Source organism: Mauremys mutica, chromosome 9, assembly GCF_020497125.1.
Source record: "Mauremys mutica isolate MM-2020 ecotype Southern chromosome 9, ASM2049712v1, whole genome shotgun sequence".
Classification (NCBI taxonomy): Eukaryota; Metazoa; Chordata; order Testudines; family Geoemydidae; genus Mauremys; species Mauremys mutica.
The window spans coordinates 72,644,630-72,670,218 of record NC_059080.1 but is presented as its reverse complement, the minus strand read 5'-3'; the positions used below and the strand labels follow the sequence as shown (position 1 = coordinate 72,670,218).

At 41.1% G+C, this 25,589-nt stretch overlaps 1 protein-coding gene across 2 annotated transcripts in view; it reads right to left on the bottom strand.

Annotated features, from left to right (window-relative positions):
• Positions 1 to 25,589, bottom strand: part of RASA2 (RAS p21 protein activator 2) — a 104,606-nt gene that overhangs the window by 54,327 nt on the left and 24,690 nt on the right. For both annotated transcript variants that reach the window (XM_045031098.1, XM_045031099.1), the window contains exons 4-5: positions 24,082 to 24,176; positions 10,277 to 10,353 (exon numbers count right to left, since the gene is read on the bottom strand). In XM_045031098.1, coding sequence (XP_044887033.1) covers positions 10,277 to 10,353; positions 24,082 to 24,176 — 172 coding nt within the window. The remainder of the gene's footprint in view (positions 1 to 10,276; positions 10,354 to 24,081; positions 24,177 to 25,589) is intronic.

Genomic DNA, 25,589 nt, shown 5'->3' with positions numbered 1-25,589 from the left:
ACTAACAGATTAGTCTTCACCTTGTAGATTTCATCATATGATAGAAAAGATTTATCAGGCCATGAACCCGCTACTTTTCTGGTCCAGTGAACTTTAATTTTATCTGAAAGTTTCAGACCTTTCAACTGGTAGGATATTTTGATAAAACTTCCAATCACTCATCTACTCATGCTTTGTAAAACAGCTCTGAGCACTAAAAGGTAACAGACAGACACTCTATAAGACTATTATGTTTTTAGTCATTCTGTGACTACCATGTCTACTGTCTTCCCCTCCCCCCATCCCCACCGAGTATTTTGAGCCAATGCACAATGAGGGAAGGGCTACTTAATGAGTTGCAAGAAAGACAATTAAAACTTCCAGAATGAGAGCCAATGTTGGAGTCCTTCTTGGGATCCAATTTAGACAACTCAGCATGAAAATGAAGATTTGTATTTTGACGGTGAAGATTTTTGCTTTTACTTCTCCGAAGAAACAGTCCCCACACAACTTCGAGATCTGGCTTACTTGCCTTTAGTCTTAACCACCAGCACTCTATATTTAAACCAGTTGTGTTAAGAGGGATTTTTGGAAGGCTCACACATCTTGATGAGCACGCTAGTGGAAAGATGGGAGACCTAGTTCATATCTGGTTCAACTCAACAGGGCACAGGCACTTTTTCCATTAATGTGAGTAGGGTTAGACAACACTGTTCGTTGAAATGTTTGTTCCCTTTCTACATTGTTTATAATTTTAGTTGCTGCCACTGATTGAGCTATACCTGTGGTGAATTAGGCAACTTCCCACCACCCCTGCAGGCAAAGTCCTAGAGGTGCTAGTCTGGAGGAGTGTTGATGCCTGACACTCCACTGGTCTTGACCTCACCCCTTTCTACAGATGGGAGTGCATGAAATCCTCCTGTAGTAAGCTGTAGAACTGCCAGAGTTTAATTACTTCAAATGCCCACACAGCAATATTCTGCCTACCTTTATACCCATCCTTCAGCCCTTCCTATTCCCTTGATTGTAGCAGTTAAAGACATTTATTAAGTTGGTGTCCAAAGGCCTCAATCAGAATCAACGTTTCACTGTGCTATACACTGGATAACCAGATAGCTTCAGTGTCGAAAACTGCCTTCTCTCACTTCTAGCTTGGTAGGAAACTTCATCCCTTCATGGTCACAGTCAATCATAATGATCCAGCGTGTAAGTTACAAGTGATAAGTCACTGTCTTAAGTTGAATATGACAATAATGCACAGGTTGTAGCTGGTACCGAATATGGATGCCTGCTTTCACCATTATCTTGGCTGCTATGAAGCTATCAGGCCTCTGTTCAAGTTCTTCCACTGGCTCTCAGTCAATTTTAGATGACAGGTACAGGCCTTTGGCCCAAACTCCAAAGCAATTAGATTAGATCAAATGTAGCTGGGCCTTGATCAATGCACCACTGCGGCAGCTGTGCCCCTCTTGGACATTGCGGATCACAATATCCAGGATGAAGCACATGCAAGCTGGGGATAATGTAAATACAGTTGAGTCATAAGTAGTGTGTGTTCCCCAAACCAAATGGACTGAAATTTGGCAAACGTGTTGGAGAATGGATAAGGAGTTGGAATTTCAGGAGAAACAGAAATTACACAGAAACAGAGACTAAAACGTCTCCCTATTACAAATGCTTCATATTTAACCAACACTTATGTGACTGATTGCACCTCTGCATTCACACCCTACTAGTACTATTGTAATAATCTTTGTACAAAATATGCCTTGTGAGGTATCATTAGAAAACTTCTCACTCACTGGTCAATATCATGGTGAAATTTATGCAGCAATATTATATGTAAATTTATGAATTCCTTCTGGATGATGTTACTAGCACGTGTTCAAACACATATAGCTGGGACTAGGGAGAAGTTGTTAAACAAGTCTATCCTAAACAACAACACGTTTACACCTCTATTTACATATAAGTAGTAAACAGAGTCCTTGGGACAGCAAGGACAAAGGATAAGCTGACACCTGTAGCCAGGTGTTAAAACTGACTGGCAATCACCCATCAAGTGGCCATTCTTTGGCAACAAAGAGGGTGGGGGGGGGAAGGAATTGATCGATCTGCATTTTAGCAAGCAACAACCTAGAACATCTTTCAACATGAGACTCCATGTCTATGTCCTCGCAACAGGAAGGAACTTTATCTAGGGATAATCTTCAAGAAAATGCATTTCAAAGGGTGACTGGACTACAAAAGTGAGGGGCAAAAACACCCCAGGTTATTTTTCCCTTCTCTTCCCCATTTCACCTAAGATGACAAAGGAACCAGCCCTTTGATTTTGGGAGGGATCCTAACATGAAAATTTGGTCAGCAATGTTGCTGGGAACATGTGGTAAGGATTTTACCTTGAACGAAGTCTAGTTTTAGCTACTATCTTTATTTTTCTTGTAACCATTTCTGACTTTAATATTTTATACTTGTACTCATTTAAAATACTCTGCAGTTAAATACACTTGTTTTATTTTTTAAAATCAAATCAAATTCAGCATTGTGTTAAAGCTGAGCTGTTTGATAACTCCATTTAATGTAGCAGGCTGTGTGGATATTGACCCCCCACAGGGACAATGGACCTGAGAGGGCTAGACAGTACAGAACCCATGTTTTGGGGAAATTTTGTGACTGGGAGTGTGTTGGGGTCACCCAGAAAATAGTAACCAAGGCTGGTCAAAGCTGGAGTGTTGCTGACAAGCTGCTGGGATCAGAGCTGTTAGACCAGGGCTGCAGCTATACACAGGTAATCAGGTTGTGAGCTACACATGCTCTCTAGCTGTTTGAGAGCAGCCCAGGTTGGAAGTGACGACAGCAAAGCATTGTGAGGCACCTAAGGTTGATGGGGAGGTGGTGACAACTCCTCACTGGTCTGGATTGCACTGTAAAATGCGACAACTTATTTTAGTCTTGATATTTAAATTTTCATGTTCTGAAAGCCTGCAATTCTAGAACTAGGGTGACCAGATGTCCCGATTTTATAGGGACAGTCCTGATATTTGGGGCTTTTTTTTTTTTTAATATGGGCTCCTATTACCCCTCACCTCCTGTCCCGATTTTTCACACTTGCTGTATGGTCACCCTATCTAGAACTGCTCTTGTACTCACTTATCCATTCCCTCTTTCAATTTGGTGTCAGAAAGGATTAGCTGTTTGTGAGAAAGTTATGAACAGCAAAGACGACATTTTTTAAATAACTTTTTACAACAGAATTCCCAACAGAAGCAAATTTTTCAAGTGTTTGCTCTTTAAGGCTGAATTTTGTAAGCACTCAACATTAAGCCTGACATAGTAATTGGGACTCAATATCTAGGACCAGTCTTTGGGACTTAAAAGCCCATTTGTCTCCCAAACTTTAAATTTCTGAGGTCCTTTTACAAAGGAGAAGCCACCTTTCACTTGAGACTATTTCAAGCCTATTTCACTGTGAAGGCAACATTCATTCAAAACAAAAATGAAAACTACAATTGAAAGTGTGTCAGAGGGTTTATGCTGAAAGTCATTTTTAGGTATCAGCTATCATCCCTGCATCCACCCAAGGCCAGTAAGCCCATGATCCAAATTCTGCCCCTACCCTGCTAATTTTAAGATACCCCTAACTAGCTCATGGTTAGAGGGGAATTACCTGGCCCTCTGCTAATTATGCTAGGGCATCTTCATACTACCTCTTGATCAGCAATTGGCCAAGCTACCTCCTCCTTCCCCAAGTTATTACTTACATCATCCTAAAAAAATCAGACTGACAGGCATCTACTGATAAATTGACATAGTTCATATTCACAGGCATGAAGAGCTGGGAAAACCACATTACTCCTCTTCACATAACTTTTTTTTTGAAGTAACTACAAACTTCTTAAGGGCCAAAGCTTCCTATTACATTTTAGCTAGAACTAGGTCTATGGATAGGAGTGGTGTTTCCCATTGCTGTCTTTTTATAAGCTGCTTACTATGGTCTCAAGCTTCATATGTTCCGGAAGTTAGGGAAACTGTCAACTTTTAAAAAGTAAAGGGTTGTTTTGCCAGAACAGGGCCCATTGAAGGGCATAAGCCAAGAACAAAAATAGTGCTATTGAATATATACAGAATGCTGTGAAAATGCACAAAGTAAACAAATGTCAAAAATCGCCCTTTAATTTTTCAGTTACAGTAATAAGAGAAGATAGTTGTCCATGTGAATTTTCTGCCTTTGTTACATGATTTTTTTCAAGTTGATTGTATCCCTTTAAAATAAGACAAACTTAAAGGGCCTCCACACAAATAAAAAGGTCATCTTCTAGGCTCTTCCAGAAATTCTACAATCTCGGAGAAGGAATTATTGTTTTATGTGTAGATATATACGTGTATGTTTAGTACATAAAATATATATATTATGCATAGAACATAAAATGCATTTGTTACTCTGAGACTATCAGCAGGGTTGGCAGAGCATTAACAAATGTGTCAAGTTTTAAACATACTTCTCCCTCCCTCATTTCATAATCTCAGATGAAGACAAAAAAATGCTGACGTAACACTGGACGGATTAACGCACACGTTTCTACCACATCAGTCACTGGATGACTACAGCAACCACGAGAGAACCCTAATTTCCTTTAGATCATTTTCTCTCTCAAAGACATCCGAAAAGAAGGTACAGTGCAGTAACCCACTTCCTATTGACAATTGCACTCTGCAACAGTAACTTTCTAAAGCAACTTTTTTCCATCATGAAGTCAAAACAAAACAAAATTTTAACTGTAAAAACATCTTAAAATAGTTAAGTACTGTTAATTTGTATATCCCTGCACGCTAAGTGCAAAAACTGACTGTGCAAAGTTAGGGTTGGAGAGAAACTACAAAATGTTTGGAATTTCTTAACATACAACTTTTGCTTTTTGCTGAATCCATGTGAGGGAAGCTGTTCTAGTTTCCCCTCATATGGCAGGTGTACATATTCCAATAAGGGACACTGAAAAAGGGGCAACAAGACATCACTGATCAGGCTGTCAGCCAGTGTGTTTAACTTATGAGCATGTGTAGTTAAAGCAAGCAGCAGTGCCCCACACCTAAAAAAAACCCATTGATGTATTCCCAGTCTGACTTGCTTACTTTGGGGATAAAAATAAGATGTTACTAATTTTGCGCCTATCAACAGTGCAGTGGAAGAGTCAGCTAGATTCCTTTTCTAGCTCCTGCACCAAATGAACTGGTCAGCCAAATTCAGATTGCATAGTTCCACTTCTTTTGTTCTTTATTATATTAGAAACTAAGAATTAAAAAAAGCAATTCAATTAGCCTTATTGCCCCTCAGTGTTTTGTCTTAGCCCTTGTTTCCAGGGCTTCACAGCCTGCTGAGGTGTTCCCTCCATCCAGATCTTGCTCTCTACAGACTTCTCCATCCCAGGCCTTCCACTTGATCTGTACAGAGATTGCCCCTCCCAGGTCCTTCCACAATTCTCAGTCTCTTGACCTGTTCTCCTGCACGAAAGGCAAGCAGCCTTATATGCAATTTCAGAGAGAACATATAACTAGGAACAAGAATGAGACTTACAACTACAGCTCCCAGTTTTAAAAGGCTTACTCAAGGGTGTGCATAGGGGGTGCAAGCAGGGGCAGGCTCCCCCCTCCCATAGTGGTCAAGGGCACAGAACTTCTCCAGACCTGGGGCCATGGAGGCAGGGAAGATCAAGCTCCTGCCCGGGGCTGGGTGGAGGGAGGGAAGATTGAGCTCCTCCCGGGGACAGGGGAGGCAGTGAGCTTCTGTGCCCCCCCCCCCAAAAAGGGGTCAAAATTAAAATTCCTGAACACATCCCTGGCCACTTACATGTCCCAAACCCAGTGCCTATTTCTAAATGGTATGTGTAACAGGATAGCAAGATATACAAAAAGTCACTGAAAACACAGTAGCCTACTTCCACAATTTTATGTGGTTGGTTAGCATTATGAATTTACTATTTGTGCATTCACAAGATACCACAGCTCCTTTATGCAGATTAAACAAAACAAGAGCATCTACCATGAATTGAGTCAAGTGACAATATCCAAAAGAGCCTCAAATCACAGAAGCATCCTGCACTTTCCACATCCAATAGTTAAATAAAGTGGAAATCTAAAAAGTGTTAAGATTTGAAATCTGAAAGAACAAGGATTTCAAAACGTCAAGATTCCATCCTTCAGAAGTGCCATATCTGGGGACACAACGCTAAAAAAAAAAAATGTACATATTACACATTCAGCACTTGATAAGTCTGGATGTCTGAATTCAGAGACAAGTAAAGCGTTCATACCAAAACCAAAGTACCACCAACTCTCAGTCACTAAAAAGGATTAAGTGGCAAGATCTAGCAATGGACAGAAGGAAAGCATTCTGTTCCTCCTCCTGCAATACTGAAGGATTGAAATGCAGAAGTAGGCTTCCTGTTCCCTTGTGACTCTTGTCCCTCTATCCTTAGTAGGTTTCAAGAGTACTTTGACACAAATCTACTCCCAAAAATGTGTTTAAAGGTGACTGATCCTGTACCTACACCATCCTTCCCAAAAAAGTCAAACTGGCTCCCAGAAGCAAACAGAAGAATTGATAGTCTTTTATATCCATCTCCAAATGACAAAAGGAAAACAAGGTGAAAGACACAAAAGTTGCTATTTTCATGAAGACATTTCACTAGGATCTTTTGGTTTTGAGGTAAACCCTCAATTCCAAGCCATCTTGATTTTAGTAAGAGCCAAAATATATGATTTTTTGCACAGCTTTACCTGCAGAAAGGAGTTATAGCTGACTATATTAAATGCATCTTCGAAACGCAATAAATAGTGTTGCGGAGGAAATAATGAACTGGGAAACAACCACCAGAAGCATATTGCATTTTGATCCTTTGTAAGAGAAACATCTTTAAACTGTGCATTTGTATTCTCCTTTGCAAATACAATTTTAAATTATTTAGCATTATTATAATCAGTTAATAGCGACAGCTCAAGGTAAGAGTGCTTAATACTTCCCCTTATAAAGCCATTTTTCAATTGCTTATAACTTTGTTAAATTGTTTGGTGGAAGTTCTTTATGCTTGCTCTCTGCCCCAGGCAAAGCTTTCTTTTCTAAAGATTTCAGTGAAAATCATTCAGATATTTTGAAGAATTCGGTTTTGCAAAGCTACTTTTAACTATCCATCAATTTTGGTGAAGAACAACAGTACCTCTGTGCTTTGGAGCAGGAATGTAAGTTTAGCATATAGACAGTCCTGGTGACAAAGGTATCTTTTGCAGTCATGATAATCCATCCAAATTTGGCAGTTATGTCTCTGGAAATGGCAATCTGCATATGCTCATTGTTTGTTAGAGACCTAGTGTGGGATTGTTGTGCATGAGAGTGTGGGAAACTGATATGCAAGTTTCTAGGATGAGGCTAGTTTTTATCTGCTGGTAGGCAGTAATAGGATAATAAATTAAAAAGCTGTCTAGGATGATGTTATCCAATGAAGTTACAGCTGCTGCCTGTGTGTATTTTATTAACCAATTAGCAATTGCTTGATTGCTTGCTTTAAGTGTATAAAGATGTATGCTGGAGAGAAATAAAATGACTTTGCTTTCAATCATATTGATGGTCGAGCTCTGTCCACGCACGCCTGCGCTGCAACAACCTATTACTAATATTTCAGAACATGCCAATTCCCCTGTGCATGCTCCAGCCCCACTACAACTCTACATGACAGAGTTAGAGCTCTAGGTGGGGAGATGAAACAACATCAGTCACAGCTATTCTTCCCTTAAAGTCAAAGGTGCACTGAGTTGGGAGCCAGGAAACCATCATGAATCCTAGTCTCAGTTCTTATACCAACCAGTGTTAATTCTGTGTACTTCACAGCTGTTACAATTAAGCAAGGTCTTAAACCCTTATGTTAGGGTGTGTCTACACGAAACACTGGATTTTTCACACCCCTGAGAGATATAGCTATGCTGATGTAAATTCCCAGTGTAGACCGGCCTTTAGGAGATAGCTATTCTTTATTCTACAAGTAAGGTAATGGATACTGTACAAAGTTACTTCTAACACAGCTTGAGCATAGCCCATCCCAGCCACACTGCCTTTCAGAATGTGTGCACCAAATTTACATCCTTGCTGTGCCGCCTAATTAAACACTGGACCACATTGCTCTGCAGAGCAAGACAAAGCCAGCACTCCCAACTGTCAACCTTCTCTTGGTACTTAGCAACTAGCTATGTAAGCTACTTGCAAAAAGTAGTGCCTGGTGGGACTAGTGGCTGGTTCCAATAGAGACTAATAGTTCTCTGCTGCCAGTTACTCCTTTAACTCTTTAGAAGTGTGTGCTGTGTATTTAAAGGTGCTGGGTTCCAAACTTGCTAGTGACACATGTGGTTCCACATGATGGAATGTGTTTTTTCAGTTTGCTCTTTTAAAAATCTAGGAGATTAGTATTCTTGGGACATAAAAAATATTATGTAAAGTTGCAAAGTCAAGCAATCAAAAGCTAGGAAAATCCAGTATCATGGTTCTATGTTCAACCTTAATCCAGCCCCATCACTTTTATCCAAACACCACATTCTTTAGTTACATTATCACATAACACTTCTGATTTTGCATAACATGCACAGTGAATGCAGCAGAGGGTTGCTAGTAGGGAAAAGAGGTTCTCTTGTGTTTAAGGCACTAGACTGGGACCTGAGATAGCTGGGATCTATCCTTGGCTTTAAAGAAACCTACTATGATGCTGAACAAGTGCATCATAATGCATACATACTGAAGCGAGCCAGATTAAGGAAAACCTAAATCTGGCATTTCCAACTTGAGCACTTGACACTGCAATATTAGCATTCTTTAATTTATAGTCTTTTGTATATAATATTGAAAGACATCTAGCAGTTAGGGCACTGGACCACATGCCAGGAAATCTGGATTCTATTTAACTTCACCACTGAGTTGCTGCGTGTTCTTGGCCAACTCACTTCTCCATTTTATGACAGTGTCCCCTTCTGGAGATTATACTTACCTGCACTTTTCTTTGTAAAGCACTGAGATCTACAAGTGAAAAGCACTTATACTAGAGATATCAAGCTGTATTCTGTTTTATGTCACTATGACATAACCTGAAGCTAAACTGAAGTCTCTGTACCCTTATCCAACTGGTTGATGGTCAGGTCACAGCCATTTCAAAAGTATCTAATAGATGTACAAGGTAAGACACTCCCCCACCACACACATCCCTTATTTAAGTCTGAAATTTGCTGCCAACCTTGCTCCCATTTTCATCTACTGCCCCAATCCATCTGGCAAGACTATGCACTACAGCACTGTCAACTAAAGTTTTCATTTTAACTTTTAAAATATATGCATTGTGTACTCAACATTCCAAGTTTTACTTTTCATTCTGTTTGGACAGCCAAGAGACAGAGGAAGCAGCACTACTGTACACTTTAACAGTAGTTACAGTACAGTTAAGCAGAAAACTCTGAAAATCAAATGGCTATTCCCACCTAAGTAGTCTCCTGCTTAAGGACATGCTGGGCCAGGAGAAAGTCATTTTGAAATTAAACCAAAGCTGAACTTCCCAGATAACTGAAAGTAAGTCCACACAGTTTCAAAGCGCCTGAGGCAACTGACTAGGGCTTGAGCTGCAAGGTTAAAAATAGCAGGTTAGATGTTTGGGCACTGAGACCCTCCTCTCTTGCTAGGTTTCAGAGCCAAGGCACCACCCCAAGCCTGAACACCTACAATGCTATTCTTTGCCTCACAAGCCCTAGTCAATTGACCCAGGCTGAGACTTGCTTTTGCAAGGGTTTTTTAGTTTGTTTGCTGTGTAGTTGCTGTGTACCCAAAATAGACCACAAGTATTGGGTTATTTACAGTAGGTAAATTTTGGGAAGTTCCCACCAATGCCAACATCAGTTCAGCTCTGCCAGTGGTTGCAATGTTTGAAGTCCTAGCTACTGGCTACCACTGGGACTTTCAGCCCTGTCAACCAGACCTGCTTTGAGCAGGATTAGAAGACACTGTGCTTAGACACCAACACCCAGTTTACATTAGGGCTCCTGACATGGATGGCACTCATGCAGCTTTAAAAAAAAAAAAAAAAGTTTGCAATGCTGAAAAACTTTTGTGAAGTCTCCCTAGTGTACATATGCCCCTACAATTAGGCAAATTCCAACACAAAAGCATTTAAAAAAAAATTTTGGTGCTGCATTGTGTAGAACATTACAACACAACCTTACTGGTTCTTTTAACAGAAAAATCAAGCTCCTTTTAATGATTCATAAATATTCTTACTGTACTACTAGTTGCTGGCACACAGATCCATTATCTGTTATCAGTTCATTCAGTTTTAATTCAAGGTGAACTTTTCCCTGCAAAAAATAAAAATACCGCATGTAAATATTTTTGAAATCTTTTATTTCAAAAGTAGTAACAGCACATAGGAAAGTAACTTACACATACTTTTAAAATATAATTTATCCCTCTATACAAGATATAGAACTCATTTAAAAAAAATCAGACATGCTAGCAGAAAATGGAGGCAAATCAATGGCATACTAATGCTGAGGGGAACATTTCTGGGTAAAGAGCTCACTCCTACTCTCACTGACTTTAATGAAACCCATTGTCAATCTTGCTAGAGCCAACTAGTAATTTAGGGCCCAGTCCTGCTCTCACTGAGCTAGCAAAAATGAGACAAGCAAGTCTTGATATGCAATATATAACCAAACATCACTATACCCAGCAATATGGAACTCTAGAACCTTCATTGTTGCCTGTTCTAACTAGGTTTAGGAGGATGAGAGGCTGCCAGAAATATTTATGAGTGAAAACTGAGAAACACGTTATTACTGTTTATTACATGCACAGCTCTAGCAATGTGCTAAGTGCTTTCCAGACTGAGGAAGTGACCTCTTCTCGTTATCTAAGTGTTTGATCTAAATGACAGAAAGTAGTGAAGAGCAGCGAGAGTGAACTTTACTTATTTCCATGATACATGTCTCATGATTCAGTTTAGCGTAACACTTCTCTGCAGTGACAGCTAGGGTTTATAAAACAATACTCAAAATATTTATATGCTGTTTGATACAATGAGAGATACCATTTGATTTCAAACAGATTTTGAAAATGATGTGTGGGAGTTCTGTTATTTGTTAATAGCCTTTGTGCAGTAGTCACCCAAATAAGTGTACTTAATGTAGAACCTCATTCACACAAACAAAACCAGCAATTGTTTCAGTTACAGCTCTGTGAGGACAAAGAGTAAGCCATTTTTTTCCCCATACCCTCTGTAAATGATGATGTATCCAACCAACTTTGGGACAACACTGCAAAATTAACATACATCCATCTTCACTACATCTCAATGATAACACTCATTTGACCTGGATACAAAACCAGAATGGTTACTTATTCTACAGTAACTGTAGCTCTTCTAAATGTTGTAGTTAGTGTGGATTCCACTGTAGGGGGATATACACCTCATACACATAAGTTTGGATTTTTTCCTTTTTACTAGCAGTGTCTATCAGGGCTGCACATGTGCCCTATGCTTCTTCGTGCTCTCACATGAGATCTTAAAGGGCAGGGCAGCCATGACCTACCGTCAGTTCCCTTGCAAGTCCAACCCCATGTTGCTAAAACCTCCAAATAATGGTGATGGAGGACAGATTGTGGAATTCACACTGACTACAACAGCTTCATGAACCACAGTTTTTGTAGGGTATGCAACTATTTTCTCTCCTTCATGTATATGTCAGTGTGGATCCCACGGTAGGAAACTGACAAGCAGTACCCTCACTGGACAGTGACATCAAGGAGTTTCAGCTGTCATTTAAACAGATTGAAATATTACTCTTCCAAATATGGCATCCAACCTAGCTACCATTCAAGTGCATAAAATATTTTAACAAAGTTAGAGGGCTGCTTCCCATAGCTGCCTGGTAGATCTTGGAGATCTGTATGTTTTGAAAGCAGATAGACAATGCCATCTGTATCCTGGTAGTGTGTGCCTGGCCATTTGAAGGGAGAGGCTTGCCCACTTGACAGCAGATGGAAATTCACTGTGTGATCCACTTTAAAATACTCTGCAATGAGATAGCCTGGCCTTTTGATATACCAGATGTCACGGAAGACCAGACCTGGTGGAATAGGGCACAGCAGCTTTTGAAGGCGGAGTTCTCTAGACTGGATGCAACATGGGTCTCAATCTTGTCAAATTCACAGATGTATCAAAGGACCAGTGTGCATTGCCAAAGAAAAGCAAGTCCTCAATCATAACCTCTCTCTCTTTAGGGATGACCCAGTGAAGCTTAGAGCCATGATGCTCTGTGCATGGTTACTACAGTCGCTAAAGACCTGATCATGCCATCTTAACAGCATAATTAAGGAAGGTTAGCTAGTGGTCAAGCTCTTTTCTACTGTCATGAGGGATCTTTACAAGGAAGGCTGTCATCCTGTCTCACATCAGAAAGTTATACTTGGCCAGGAAGGCCTGGCAGCAGCCATGCACCGATATAGTGACACTAAAGAGAAGGACTTCTTCCCAAACAGGAAGAGCCATTTGGGGTCTTCATCTCTGGCATCTTTTTGTTCTCTCTACTTTTCTTTTTCAACACAACTAATAAGTCTAGGTTTATGTAACTGCACAAGTACTCAAATCCTGACTAGGGTACCATGTTTTGTACATGTATTCTCTACATGTTTTGTTTGATGGCTGGCATCTGCCCCAGGACTTCAGGTGGTACTAGTAGTTTCCTATTAATGGGGAGTATGAACCTGGCTGGACCACAAACTGACAGGGTGTCTGCTGATGGAGATTTCAGAAGTCTCACAAGCTGAGTCTAGGACAGTGGTTCTCAAACTTTTGTACTGGTGACCCCTTTCACACAGCAAGCCTCTGAGTGTGACCCCCCCTTATAAATGAAAAAAACAACAACACTTTTTAATATATGTAACACCACCATTATAAATGCTGGAGGCAAAGTGGGGTTTGGGGTGGAGGCTGACAGCTCGCGACCCCCCCATGTAATAACCTCATGACCCCCTGAGGGGTCCCAACCCCCAGTTTGAGAACCCCTGGTCTAGGGAATACGTACAAGACACTCCTGCACAGCTGTGAAGTTACCCAATGCAAGGATTCTGCTTCACCCAGTGTCAAGGAGGAGAGATCCTTTGATGTTGACAAGGGATACTAATGTTGCTCAGTCCCTAGATCTGCCTCCTCTTGATATTCCCCCATTGGTTGTCTGTCCAGAAATGCCCCTTAGGAGAGAGAGAGCTCTTGCTCTTCCTCTGTGGTGGAAACTGGCTCCTCAGTAAAAAGGAGAACATTGGGGCCCACAAGAGGGCCATGGTGGCATACTGTTTGGGTACAGATAACTCAAAGGCTGTTGGCTGGACCAGTGCCAGTCTTGGTGGGACAGTGGTTGCTAGGGCCTGTAGGAGAAACCTGCAGCTGTCTCAGTAACAGTGATCACAGACCTTGGTTGTAGTGGGGGACATTCTTTGCTAGATGATGGTTAGACCATACACCACAGTGTTGGTGAGTAGAACTCTAGGAGTAACAAGAGATGCACCAATGCAGAGACAACAGACCTGGCCTGCTGGAGACCAGGGTCGTTGCCATAAGGATAGTCAGTGTTGGTGAAGTATCCTGCCTTACAGTGTACTTCTTCTCTCCACCCAACAGTGCATAAGGCTGTTCTCCAGAAGCTGTCTTTGCACCTATGGGAGGACACTGAGCTCCTTGAATTTCTGCCTCATTCATAGAAGTCCCTTTCGTTGCCTGACTTCAAATCCAGAGGTACAGATCAACATCAAAACTGGGGTTAAGCTGACTTTGGGGTCAGTGCCGGGTCTTTCACTGGCTCTATCTTCTTTGCAGTAATCTTAGAAATTGTCAGTCTGCTTAATAGGTGGCGGCTTGTCCATTAAGAGGATTCTGGTGCTTGTTTCCTCCAGGTCTGATGAGACCTTCATGGACTACTCCAGAAGGTGGAGTTTCAGCTTTGCATCTCAATATGGGAAACCTCACATAGAAGGGTAAGCATGCAGGGCATCAGCATGACCAGACAGCAAATGTGAAAAATCAGGACGGGGGTGGGGGGTAATAGGAGCCTATATAAGAAAGACCCAAAAATCAGGACTGTCCCTATAAAAAAAAAAATCAGGATATCTGGTCACCTTAGGGTATCTACTTGGAATGTGCAATTCCCCCAGGCAGAAGAGACACCTATTTTGCTTGTCCTTGGGGGGGGGGGAGGGGGGGGGGGAAGAGAGGAGAGAGAGAAGGGAGAATTAGTCCCTGGCAGGATGGACAGGGCTTGAAGCCCACAGGTTTCAAATCCACTACTTGAGAAGCCCTGAATGGGGCAGGGAGGATGTCTAACCAAAAAAGTTCAGTCCAGACCATTAATAATCAGTTCATGGCATTCAAAACAGGAGATCAGAAATGGCTCTAAAGATTTGCAGAACATTTTGAAGTTCAATCCAAGTTGAAAACTAGAGGGTTGAACACTCGCTAGGATCCGTCTTGCTGCCACAGGCAATAAGGAAACTGAGGAATGGTCGTGGCCAGCCCACTATTCACTCCCTCAAATGGGATCCTGAGGAAGCAAAGGGCAATGTGCAGCCCTGATGGGCACTGCTATTAAAAAAATAAAATAAAATCCAGTTTTGCATGCATGAGGCACATGTGCACCTAGAGTGGGATCCACAATGACATAGCTAAAGACTATACAGTTTTGTCAGCCTAACAGCTTAAACAAAAGCCACAACACCAAGTGGAAAATGAGTTTGTGCCGTACCTACTATTCTATGTAGCCATGTCTATCTTTGGATTCTGGGGACTTGTCTACACTTACTGGGGGAATTGATGCGCAGTGATCAACGCTTCAGCAGTCGATTTTGTGGGTCTAGAGAAGACCTGCTAAATAGACTGCAGATCACTCTCCCATCAACTCCTGTACTCCACTGGATCAAAAAGAGTAAGGGGAGTCAACGGAAGAGTGTCTCCTGTTGACATCATGTAGTGTGGACCCTGCGATAAATAGATCTTGCACTATTCATGTAACACAAATTGCGTAGCTTAGATTGACTTTTCACTGTTGTGTAGACAAGGCCTGGGAAAATCTGGGCTGCTATTCTAAGGTGCCTCAGCAAGGGACAGAGTGCCCACAGGTCATACACATCAGGTGAGGGGAGCACAGCGGAAAACATACAGGGCACTGCACTATGGGATGTATTACTGCAGAGCCAGGAAGAAGGGGAAAAAAAAAAAAGTCAGCCAAAACACCAAAAACCCCACAACCTTTTACCCTGTTTGGTTTTGGGGGGTTTGTGTGCTTTTTTTTGGGTGGGGGGGGGGTCATGGAAAAAGCCTTCTGCAGGGCTTGCTGGATCCCTAGGGATAGCTAACAGTGTGAACCAAAGTAGGCCTTGTCAGAATAGTAATACTTAGGTAGCAGCTAACCATAGGGTAACCGGATAGGAAGTGTGAAAAATCGGGAGGGGGGTTGGAGGTAATAGGAGCCCATATTAAAAAAAGCCCCAAATATCAGGACATCTGGTCACCCTAGCTAACCAAGTAAGCACCTTTCTGACTAGAGAGGATGGTATAAGAACACACCGACCTCTCAAGAGATGGTACAAGGACACACAGACCCGGTGTAAGATAGAGATGGAAGATGTATAATGAATAAGGCAGGGAATTGCAAGAAGAGAAAGGATTATTTCCTGGTTAAGGTAGCTGAATTTAGCCCTGTAGAGATGGATTGTGTCCCTACCTGTACTATACAATTCCTTTGTGATGCTAGACAAGTCATGTAAATAAATAATTTTTTTCCCCACAGGTGATGAAGAACTGCATGTCCTTCATTTTCTGGGTAAACCACTTTAGACTCGAGTCTGATTTGCAGAAGTGGTGAGCATTCACAGCTGCTGCTGAAGTCAACAGGAGTTGTGTTCTGGATGTATAAAATCCTATATAGTAAGAACTCTAAAACAAAAAATTGGATTCTAGGCATCTCCAATTGGACACCCAAAAAATTAGCGCATACTTCTGACTTCAATCTCTGTGCCTCAGCTCCCCAGTTGTAAAAAGGGGATAATACTCCAACTTACACAGGTGTGAGTGAAAATTTATGTTTGTGAAGCACTCAGATTTTATAGGGACAAACACAGAAATACTCGTGAGGAAATTAGTATGTCTGCCTTTAGAGTATGGTTTGGATGGTGTGCAGTAAACAAGGCCTGGAGCCACATAATGAATATCAGGATAAACAGTGAACTGCTACCAATTCTGTAAGAACCATCCATCCATCATGGGCTCTGAATGAGGCAGAGGTCCTGTGGAAAAATTAATGTGATTCTGTAACTAGACTGTATCAGTGACTATACGTAAAGGGGTCAAATCAAATATTTCACAGGCAACCTTAAATTTGGCATTTTCTAATTTGAGTGCTTAATTTTGTGATAACATTCCTTCAGGGTATTTTTATACGTAATTTACTATGTTTTCTAGGAAAGCAAACTAGAACACACAAATTCCACAATGTGGAATCATACTGACTACCCATGTGGGTCATTGAAAGGATAAGAACTTTCAGATCTACAGCATGGACCTCTACCACTTGAACTAGTGGAGTAATTGGTAATTGTAAGAGGCTGTTATCCTCTAGTGTAGATAAGCCACTTTGCCAGTGTGTTTCACAGCTATTTGTTGACAGCAGAGAAAGTGAGACTCTCAAGAAACCTGGGTTCAATTCCCAATTATTGAAGGGAATGTTCTTTAGTGGTTATAAACTTTTCTGCCTTTGTCCCTTCCTCTGCTCCTTCCCAACCCTTACTCCACAGTCCTCCTTGTGCTGCTTCTGATTGCCCCCCGCCTGTGTGTCAGGCTGCTTCTTCCTCCTCCACATTGTCTGGGAGCCAGAAGTGAGGGGAAAGTGTCTCTGCTTTAAGTTCAGAAAAAACAATTACAAGGGAAGTCCTGTTTCACCCCTTGCAGCCCAGGGAAGGAGCACGTCCAGAGATCTTTGGAGAATTTAGCTCTAACAAGTTTCTACTTGGCAAGTGTGAACTGTTATTTTCAGAGGCTCAAAACTTGGCCAAACGAGGGCTGCTTTTTACAGGGGTGCCAAAAGGCACTTCCCTGTTGCTAGGGCTGCACTCCTACCATTTCAAATCTCTGATATAAAGCATGGAGGTGCTAGAGCTTTGAGGAAACTCTTGCATTTAAAAAAACAAAAACCCATGGACAAAATAAGCACCCCCCCCCCCAAATCTCATGATTGGAAACAGCTAACATAACATAACATATGGAGATATACCTATCTTATAGAACTGGAAGGGACCTTGAAAGTAATTGAGTCCAGCCCCTGCCTTCACTAGCAGGACCAAGTACTGATTTTGCCCCAGATCCCTAAATGGCCCACTGAAGGATTGAACTCAGAACCCTGGGTTTAGCAGGCCAATGCTCAAACCACTGAGCTATCCCTCCCCCTGAACCATTTTAGATGAAACTTTGAAAAAAATAATTCAACCTATAAAGTTTCAACCCTAACAACTAAAGGAAACTGAAAACAGTCTTACAATGGCAAGTGTTGGGCAACCTTAATTATAAATCATCACTACCAGTTCTTCCTATAACAGATAAGCAGATGCAATACATGCACACACGGAGAGGAAATGGAGACAATATTGGTCAGCATGATACACAGTGGCAGCAAATGATATTTTGTTAAAATTTTGCCTCACCATACTGAGCATCTGACGAATTGTCAAATCAACTACACATCACATTACTCCTCCTCCCTCTCCAACTACAGAGAAAGGTAGCATCCTATCCCTCTTTAAAGGAGGGGACACCACTTCTCTTTCCCAGTGGTGGGAAGCAAGCATCTGCTCCCTGTTACTTTTCCCCACACACCCCACCCAAACCAACTTTCCCCGGCAATGCCTCTGAAACGGTTAGTACCAACAGACTCTTATTGCTGATCTTGTTGCATGGAAATAGTTGGCACCACAGCAGGGGTCAGTGCAGATAGCCCAGGTTCTGGAGCTGGAGCCAAGGACCCCTGATATGAAGAGGCTGGTAGCAGGGAGCATCTCATGCCAGAGGACCCCTTCCCCGGCTCTTCTGAACGCTTATTGTTGGATGACACCAGGGACCTAGATTGTCTAGTACAGTGCTTCTCAAAAGTAGTGGTCCGCGGACCGGGGTTTCCTTATAAGAGCATCGAATAGGATAATAATATGGTACCAGTCCCTGGCACATTGAAAAAAAAAAAAAAAAAGGCTGGTCCCCCACATCAGATAACTTGAAGCACTGGTCTAGTGGACCCAAATCTTGGCTCCTTGGATAAATCCAACCTCTTGTACTTCTTCTTGGAGATCAGGGAAGGGGACTGGTGCCAATGTTCCAAGGTAATATCTGGAGGGGCACTCCACACTGATGCTGAAGCACTCAATGTATTTCTCAAGCAGGAAGAGTGAGCACAGGACAGGATGTGATGCAGCCTCGCTTCTCTGCCTTTCAGTGCTTATAGTTTCTGCAAGTTTGGCAGCAGTCCCCAATGTAGTCCTAATTTTAAGGAAGTGGGACAAGATTCCCACACCAGCACAGATATTTTGCAGCTGGGAAAAGGCTTAAATCTTGGAGACCAAGGCATAACCTGGTACCAGGAGTCAGCGACTCCTGACATTCCAATAAACAGACATTCCAATAAAATAACATGCCAATCTAAAAACTAACAAGTACCAACTATTTATAAAAGATAGGATAAAGTTCCATGTTATGAGAGAAAGCTTGCTGAAGCAAGCCAACATGCTCCTACCTCTGATAACAGCTAGGGCTTCGGACAAGGCAGCGAAAGGACACATGCACTGCCCTGATGGAGATTTTTCACTTAGCATAGTACCCAACTCTGGTGCATTGGGAGTACACACAACTGAAGTGGAATGTACATGTATAATCATTCAAATAACTCCTCTAATGACTGATCTTGCTAACAGCCTGTGTCCTCTCCCTCCTCCCCGTACACTATTTAAAGGAAAAATATTCATTATAGTTAAACTGTAAGGTCTTTATGGATGTGAAAGTTAATTTACATAGCATGCATATCAGAGACACTAAGCACACAAGTATAAAATAATCTGAACATTGTCAGAAATACTAGAGAACACCCAGAGAGTTAAAGCAAAAACCTCAAAACACACAATGCTACTTATCAGCTCAAAAAAAGCAGTAAGTAAAACACACACTTTCAACAGCTTGGAAAGTGTTCTGGGGCTCCGAGACAAGTTATGTAATATTCTTATATGCATTATGGCATGTATTAAAAATATAGTCCTATGTTTATTTCAGAGTCACTGTACACACTCCTCCCCATCAAGTTGGGGAGATTCCATCTCACAGTGGCAGCTTCCCTCCAAATTTTCCACTATACTTAAGAACATAAGAATGTTCACACTGTCAGAGCAAAGGTCCATCTAGCCCAGTATCCTGTCTTCCGACAGTGGCCAACGACAGGTGCTTCAGAGGGAATGAACAGAACTGAACCATCAAGTGATTCATCTCTTGTCGCCCATTCCCAGCTTCTGGCAAACAGAACCTAAGGAGACCATCCCTTCCCATCCTGGCTAATAACCACTGATGGACCTATCCTTCATGAATTTATCTAGCTCTTTTTTGAATCCTATTCAAGTCCCATTCAAATCCACACCATTGGCTTATTCTAGCTTCTCAGCACATTTCAGTCTCCTCCAGCTCAAATTCTAACCTTTTTCCTTACTGTCCCCAACACTTTGCTTCCACAGTAGCCAGAATATCATCCACTGTAACATGGAAATATTTGTGAGCGCATAAACCCAAACCACCAGGATTTGGTTAGCTTGGGATTCCCACTACTTGACACTATCAGAAGGCATGAGTATCATTTTAAGAGTTCAATGTCATCTTTTCTTAGCAGCAGGGTATGCAGGTATGGGTTTGCTCCCACAGAGAGGATCCTCAAAATAGATGTGCAGCCAATCATTTTTTTGTAGTGCTATACTGTAGATCTTCAGAGTTACGAACACCCGAGGAATGGAGGTTGTTTGTAACTCTGAAATGTTCTTAACTCTGAACAAAAACAGTTTTTTTCAAAAGTTTACAACTGAATATTGACCTAATACAGCTTTGAAACTTTACTATGCAGTTTAAGCAGAAAAATGCTGCTTTCCTTTTATTTATTTTTTAGTAGTTTAGGTTTAAACACAGAACTGTACTGGCTTTTTGTGTCTGCTGCTGACTGATTGCATACTTCCGGTTCTAAATGAGGTGTGTGGCAGATTGGTCAGTTCGTAACTGAGGTTCTTCTGTACATCCAAGCCAGGCTTGCAAGCCGACTTGGGACAGATGTTCAAACTTCCCTTTCTCCAGGAGAGATCTAAGCACTGTAAGTGAAGGCTACTGAACTTCACTCAGAAGCACAATGTTTCAGTTGCGCTGCATTCCAGCAAATTTGTTTCTGTCTGAGGGTAGGAGAAGAACCTAAGAAAATTTTTATAATACTACTTCCCATCTGCAGAACGTTGACAAGGTAAAAATTTTGGACCCTTCCCAATGTCTTTGACACTTGACTCTCAGTACATGTAAGACGGTTGAGACTATGAATTATGTAGCAGGGGCCATCCCCACTTCATCCAAAATACAGCCAAATTAGTTAAATAGAGATAGTAAAAGGAAAAATAATTAAAACTCTGAAATTATTTCCATTTCACAGTGCTCATAATGAGGAAACAAGTTGTTGGGTTTTTTCCAAATTTTGGAGATGCAGGTTAGTGTCATGTCTCCCCCTCGCCCTTTCCCCCCCCCCCCTTTTGGCCACTGACAGCAGTAAATGAGCAGAGTGTCCAGGGTTCCCCACCCCAACACACTTTTTATTCCCTTCTGCTTCCATTTTTCCTTTTTCTATTGTAACTTTTCCCAACTTTTTAAAAGTTCCTTTATTTTTTTCTTCTTTCTACTTTAAAAGGTAAAACATCAATTCACTATTAAATTCAGAGGCAAAAAAAGAAAAAAAATTCTAAAAAGATTAGTGACCAGAAACTGGAAAAAATGCTGCATATATTTTTAAATTGCTCGTCAAAATGACATCTTCCCTTATGAAAGTGTACTTTAACAAGTAATTGCCTCAGATGAAAAATTCTGAGCAGTTCTAAGTCAGTCATGTTCTTAACGTTAACTGAAAAGGAATCAGAGGCCTGATATCAGTTCAGAACTCCGTAAATAATTGTCAGTTACGGGTACTTTTTCCACCAGTGTAGTTATACTGGTATACAAACAACTTTATATCAGAATAACTGGATCCATATTACAGAAGGTTGTACTGTTTTAATTATACCGGTATAGTACAGCTTTTGTCTATAGACAAGCCCTAAATTAGGAGAAAAAATGTAAATGGTAACTAAAGCAAACTTGCAAATGTGTTTCAAGACTAACTTGGACTGTCTACCACACTTAACGTGTGGGCTAAAACCAAAGCCTTGTTAATAGTTAAAAAACCAAGATAGATATTGCCTTTATTTTTATGAGCTTTTACCTTCCTGTGCTCCAAATTGCCACTGTGGCCCAAATAGCATAGAGCTATTGGAACCACAGGTTTGCAGATAGGTCTATTGTCTCCATCTTAACAGCATCACTAGCTTCTTGCCTTAGAGAAGTCTTATTAACCCCTCTGAAGGCAAATTCAAGAACTTTTTACTTCATAAAGATATTTGCTATACATTACCATGTGGTTCTCTATCTTTCTACTGAATATTTATCAGGATTCAGTGATATTTCCAATTCTAGTTTATATTCAATATTTTTGAGCTGTTCTAGAAATTGTCAAAATTTGCTGAAATACTGTGATGTTTTGCATAGTTATTTTCACTTATCTAAAAGCCATGTGGCAAATAATGCATTCCCCATAGAAATGGTAAAATGCACTGGCTGGTAGTATAGTGCAAAAGAAATCAAGATAAGCTTGTTAGTAAGAAAAAAATTAAGTACTTCATGACTCCATCTAGTTTTTCTGCATCTGCAAATTGTATGCCAAAACATCTCCATAGTTAATTAGAATCAGAATCTCTATTGCTGACATTTCCCAAATAGGTGTTAATGTTATGTTAGTGATGGCCAACATTTTGCCTCTGTATGAAATTTAGGTCATTCAGCAAGCATATGGTAAGCACAGCTTCATTAAATAAAGATAAAAGAAAAGAAGTCCAAGAGCAAAAAAGTGTATCCTGAATACACCAAAAGGAACATATGCTACTTCAGTGCCATGTCATCCAGCTGCACTCAGAATTAGGGATGTGAGTGAGGTGGAAAATAGCAGAGAACAGATGGCTAAGTGCATAGTCTGAAGAATGGATGGTATAGAAAAAGCGGCATTTACAAGCCTCTTTTGGAAGAAGTGAACATTTCCTGCATTGTTATTTGAGAGCGCAAAGTTTGCTATTTTTCTGTATCTAGAACACTATACTCTAAAGTTGTTTATGAACAGCTTCATATTTGCCTAATACATGTAGATTATACAGCTAAAAGCAAGCTACTGTTCAACGTGTAAGAATCAAGTGTAATACCCACTTAAACCAAAGAAGGAATGAACTTTCTGAATGGCTTTCTAGGAAAAGGTTATGGTTGATTAGAACTCACATGGTACGGGGGGGGGGGGGGAGAGAAAGAGAGGGGAGGAGAATGAGACACTAAATTAAGCATTGTTTTGATTTGTTCTAATAGTATACGATATTAATTCAGACGTTTCTTTGCACAAAGACAGATTTTCCAACAAGTTTGGGCACACAACTCTGTGCCTACCTGCATGCCCAGGTAATGTAATTCTACATGCATAAGATTACAATGCACAAGTGGATAATTCTGGGCATTAACATGTCTACCCTATTTGAAAATCTCACCCATAGATTCCCCCCTTTTACAGAAAGTTTAATCCTCCTGACCAGATTAACTGAAGGGTTGTGGGTCCTGCCCTTGTGTAAGTTTGAGAAAACTCTGCTAAGTTTAAGATTTTTATACAAGTTGAATTCTACTGTAAGCAGGGAAATTGCATTAGTCCTCCTTTCAATCTGATGGAGAAAATTCAACAGGAGGCTCTTGAGAACCTCCTTGAGAACGCTGCTGCTGCGGTATCACAGCAGCAATGTTCTCAAGGAGGTTCTCAAGAGCCTCCTGTTGAATTGTCTCCATCAGATTGAAAGGAGGACTAATGCAATTTCCCTGCTTACAGTAGAATTCAACTCATCTCTAGGTGCGGATAAGACAATACTGCCAGCAGAACTTAACTCATAGGCTCAAGAAGAGAAAAATTATTTTTGGAATGTGCTCAGTGTCAGGTATTTAACAAAACAAAAACAAAAAAACCAAACACACACACTCCACAGAAAGGACACCTCAAAATACTCCAACTCTGAGGTCTTTCAAACACCATTCCAAATTACATATACAGCAACTCCTCACTTAGTCGTCCTGGTTAATCTTGTTTCGATGTTAAGTTGCTGATCAATTAGGGAACATGCTAGTTTAAAGTTTTGAAATGCTCCCTTCCAACCTTATTTGGGAGCTGCCTGTTTTGTCCACTGCTTGCAGGAAGAGCAGCCCGCTGCTGGTGGGTGGTTGGAACCAGGGTTGACCAGCAGCCCCCTGCTCAGCTCCCCACTCCTCTAAGTTCCCTGTGCAGCAGCTATCCCTCCCGCACTGCGATGTGCTGCTCCTGCCCTCTGCCTTGGAGCTGCTCCCCGAGACTCCTGCTTGCTGTATGGGGGGGGGGGAATTGGGGGAGCTAATGTCAGGGTGTCTGCTGCTCCCCCCTGCTTACCCCATCTTCCATAGAGCAATGGGGGGGGGGGGGACAAGTAGTCATGAGAAACAATACAACATATCCATTTTAGAAACTCATGGATATTACTATTAGAAATGAAGCAGGCACTTAAAGTTACAGAAATTACCCAGGTGCTCCCCATCCATCTGGCAAAGTTTTCTGTAATTCCTAAAAACATTTAACTTTTACCATATATGTAACATTTTTTCTTTAAATTTTAACATTAATAGTTACCTGGACCTCTGAATTAGAATCAACAGGCTGAAGCAAAAACCATGTCTCTTTGCTGGTATATTTGCATAAGTCCTCTTTTTTGATTGCTACCTTTCCTACAGAAAAAGAGTGTGATAATGTAAGAAACTGACTTTCCCATGGAAGCATTACATATTTCTTTTAATAAGAGACAACTTCAATCTAATCTTTAAAAAATTCAAGTTGTTTAACATCCCAAACACAAAGTGGCAAATGTACTATAATTTTTAAAATTCTTTGTTCTCCTTTGATGCTGTACGAAAGACCCAAACAAATAAAGGGAAACTACTCATGTAATGAAAACAGTGAAAAAGGACTATACAAACAGTAAACAAACTGGAGGAAGAAATCTCTCTTTAATTGTACTCAGTACCTTGGATGCGACAAGTAACAGTGCTAGGTAAAATTAAACTTCTGCTTGAAAACAAGTTAATATGTCCCTTTAAATGCTAAACAAAATTAATGTTTAAGAGAACAATAAAGGCGCTGAAGAATGTTTAAAAAATAGAAAATTAAAAGGTAGATAGCTTTTGCACTGATTGCTATTTGAAAAGCCATTATACCAAATTATCTGGCACACTGGCACAAAGTATTTCCTTCCTCAGTTCAAGTAATGGGAAATAACTATTTCCACTGAACACTTAACTAGAGTTTTTAAAGGAACTATTTATCCAAAGAGTCTTCACAAAAGCAGTGGCAAAAGGGCAATTATACAGTGAAAACAGTTCATTTCCTTTCATTTTATCAGGTAAAGCAGCCTATTCATGTAAAACATTTTGCAGCATATGTACCTTTTAGCCATTTCATGACAAAACTAAATGTCTTAGGAAGTCTTCAGCAAAATTAAAAAAACCCAAATAGTACTTCCACTACATATCTCCAAATACAAGCAAAGATCCAAATATTTTGTTGGCATGGAGCTGTAGAAACCAAAGGGCAAATTACATATTTTTTCTGAAATTCACTGAATCTGGTGAGTAATTATATAAAGTTGTTCTATCACCCTCAAAGAGGGCCAAGTTAAAATAGGACTAAATTAAGCAGACTCCTGTATCCAATATAGAATAGTACTGTATTTTAATTATTTTTAAAACTGTGTGCTGAGCTAAAATGGTCTGTACAAAACAACAACAAACACCACCACCCCATATACTGCACCTTTAGACCATGGGTGGGCAGACTATTTGGCCCGAGGGCCACATCTGGGAATAGAAATTGTATGGCAGGCCATGAATGCTCACAAAATTGGGGCTGGGGTGCGGGAGGGGGTGAGGGCTCTGGCTGGAGGTGTGGGGCCAGAAATGAGGAGTTCTGGGGGTGGGAGGGGGGCTCAGGGCTGGGACCGAGGGGTTCGGAGGGCAGGATGGGGATCAGGGCTGGGATGGGGCTGAGGAGTTTGGAGTGTAGGAGGGTGCTCCAGGCTAAGAACGAGTGGTTGGTGCAGGAAGGGGTACAGGCTCTGGCTGGGGGTGTAGGCTCTGGGGTGGGGC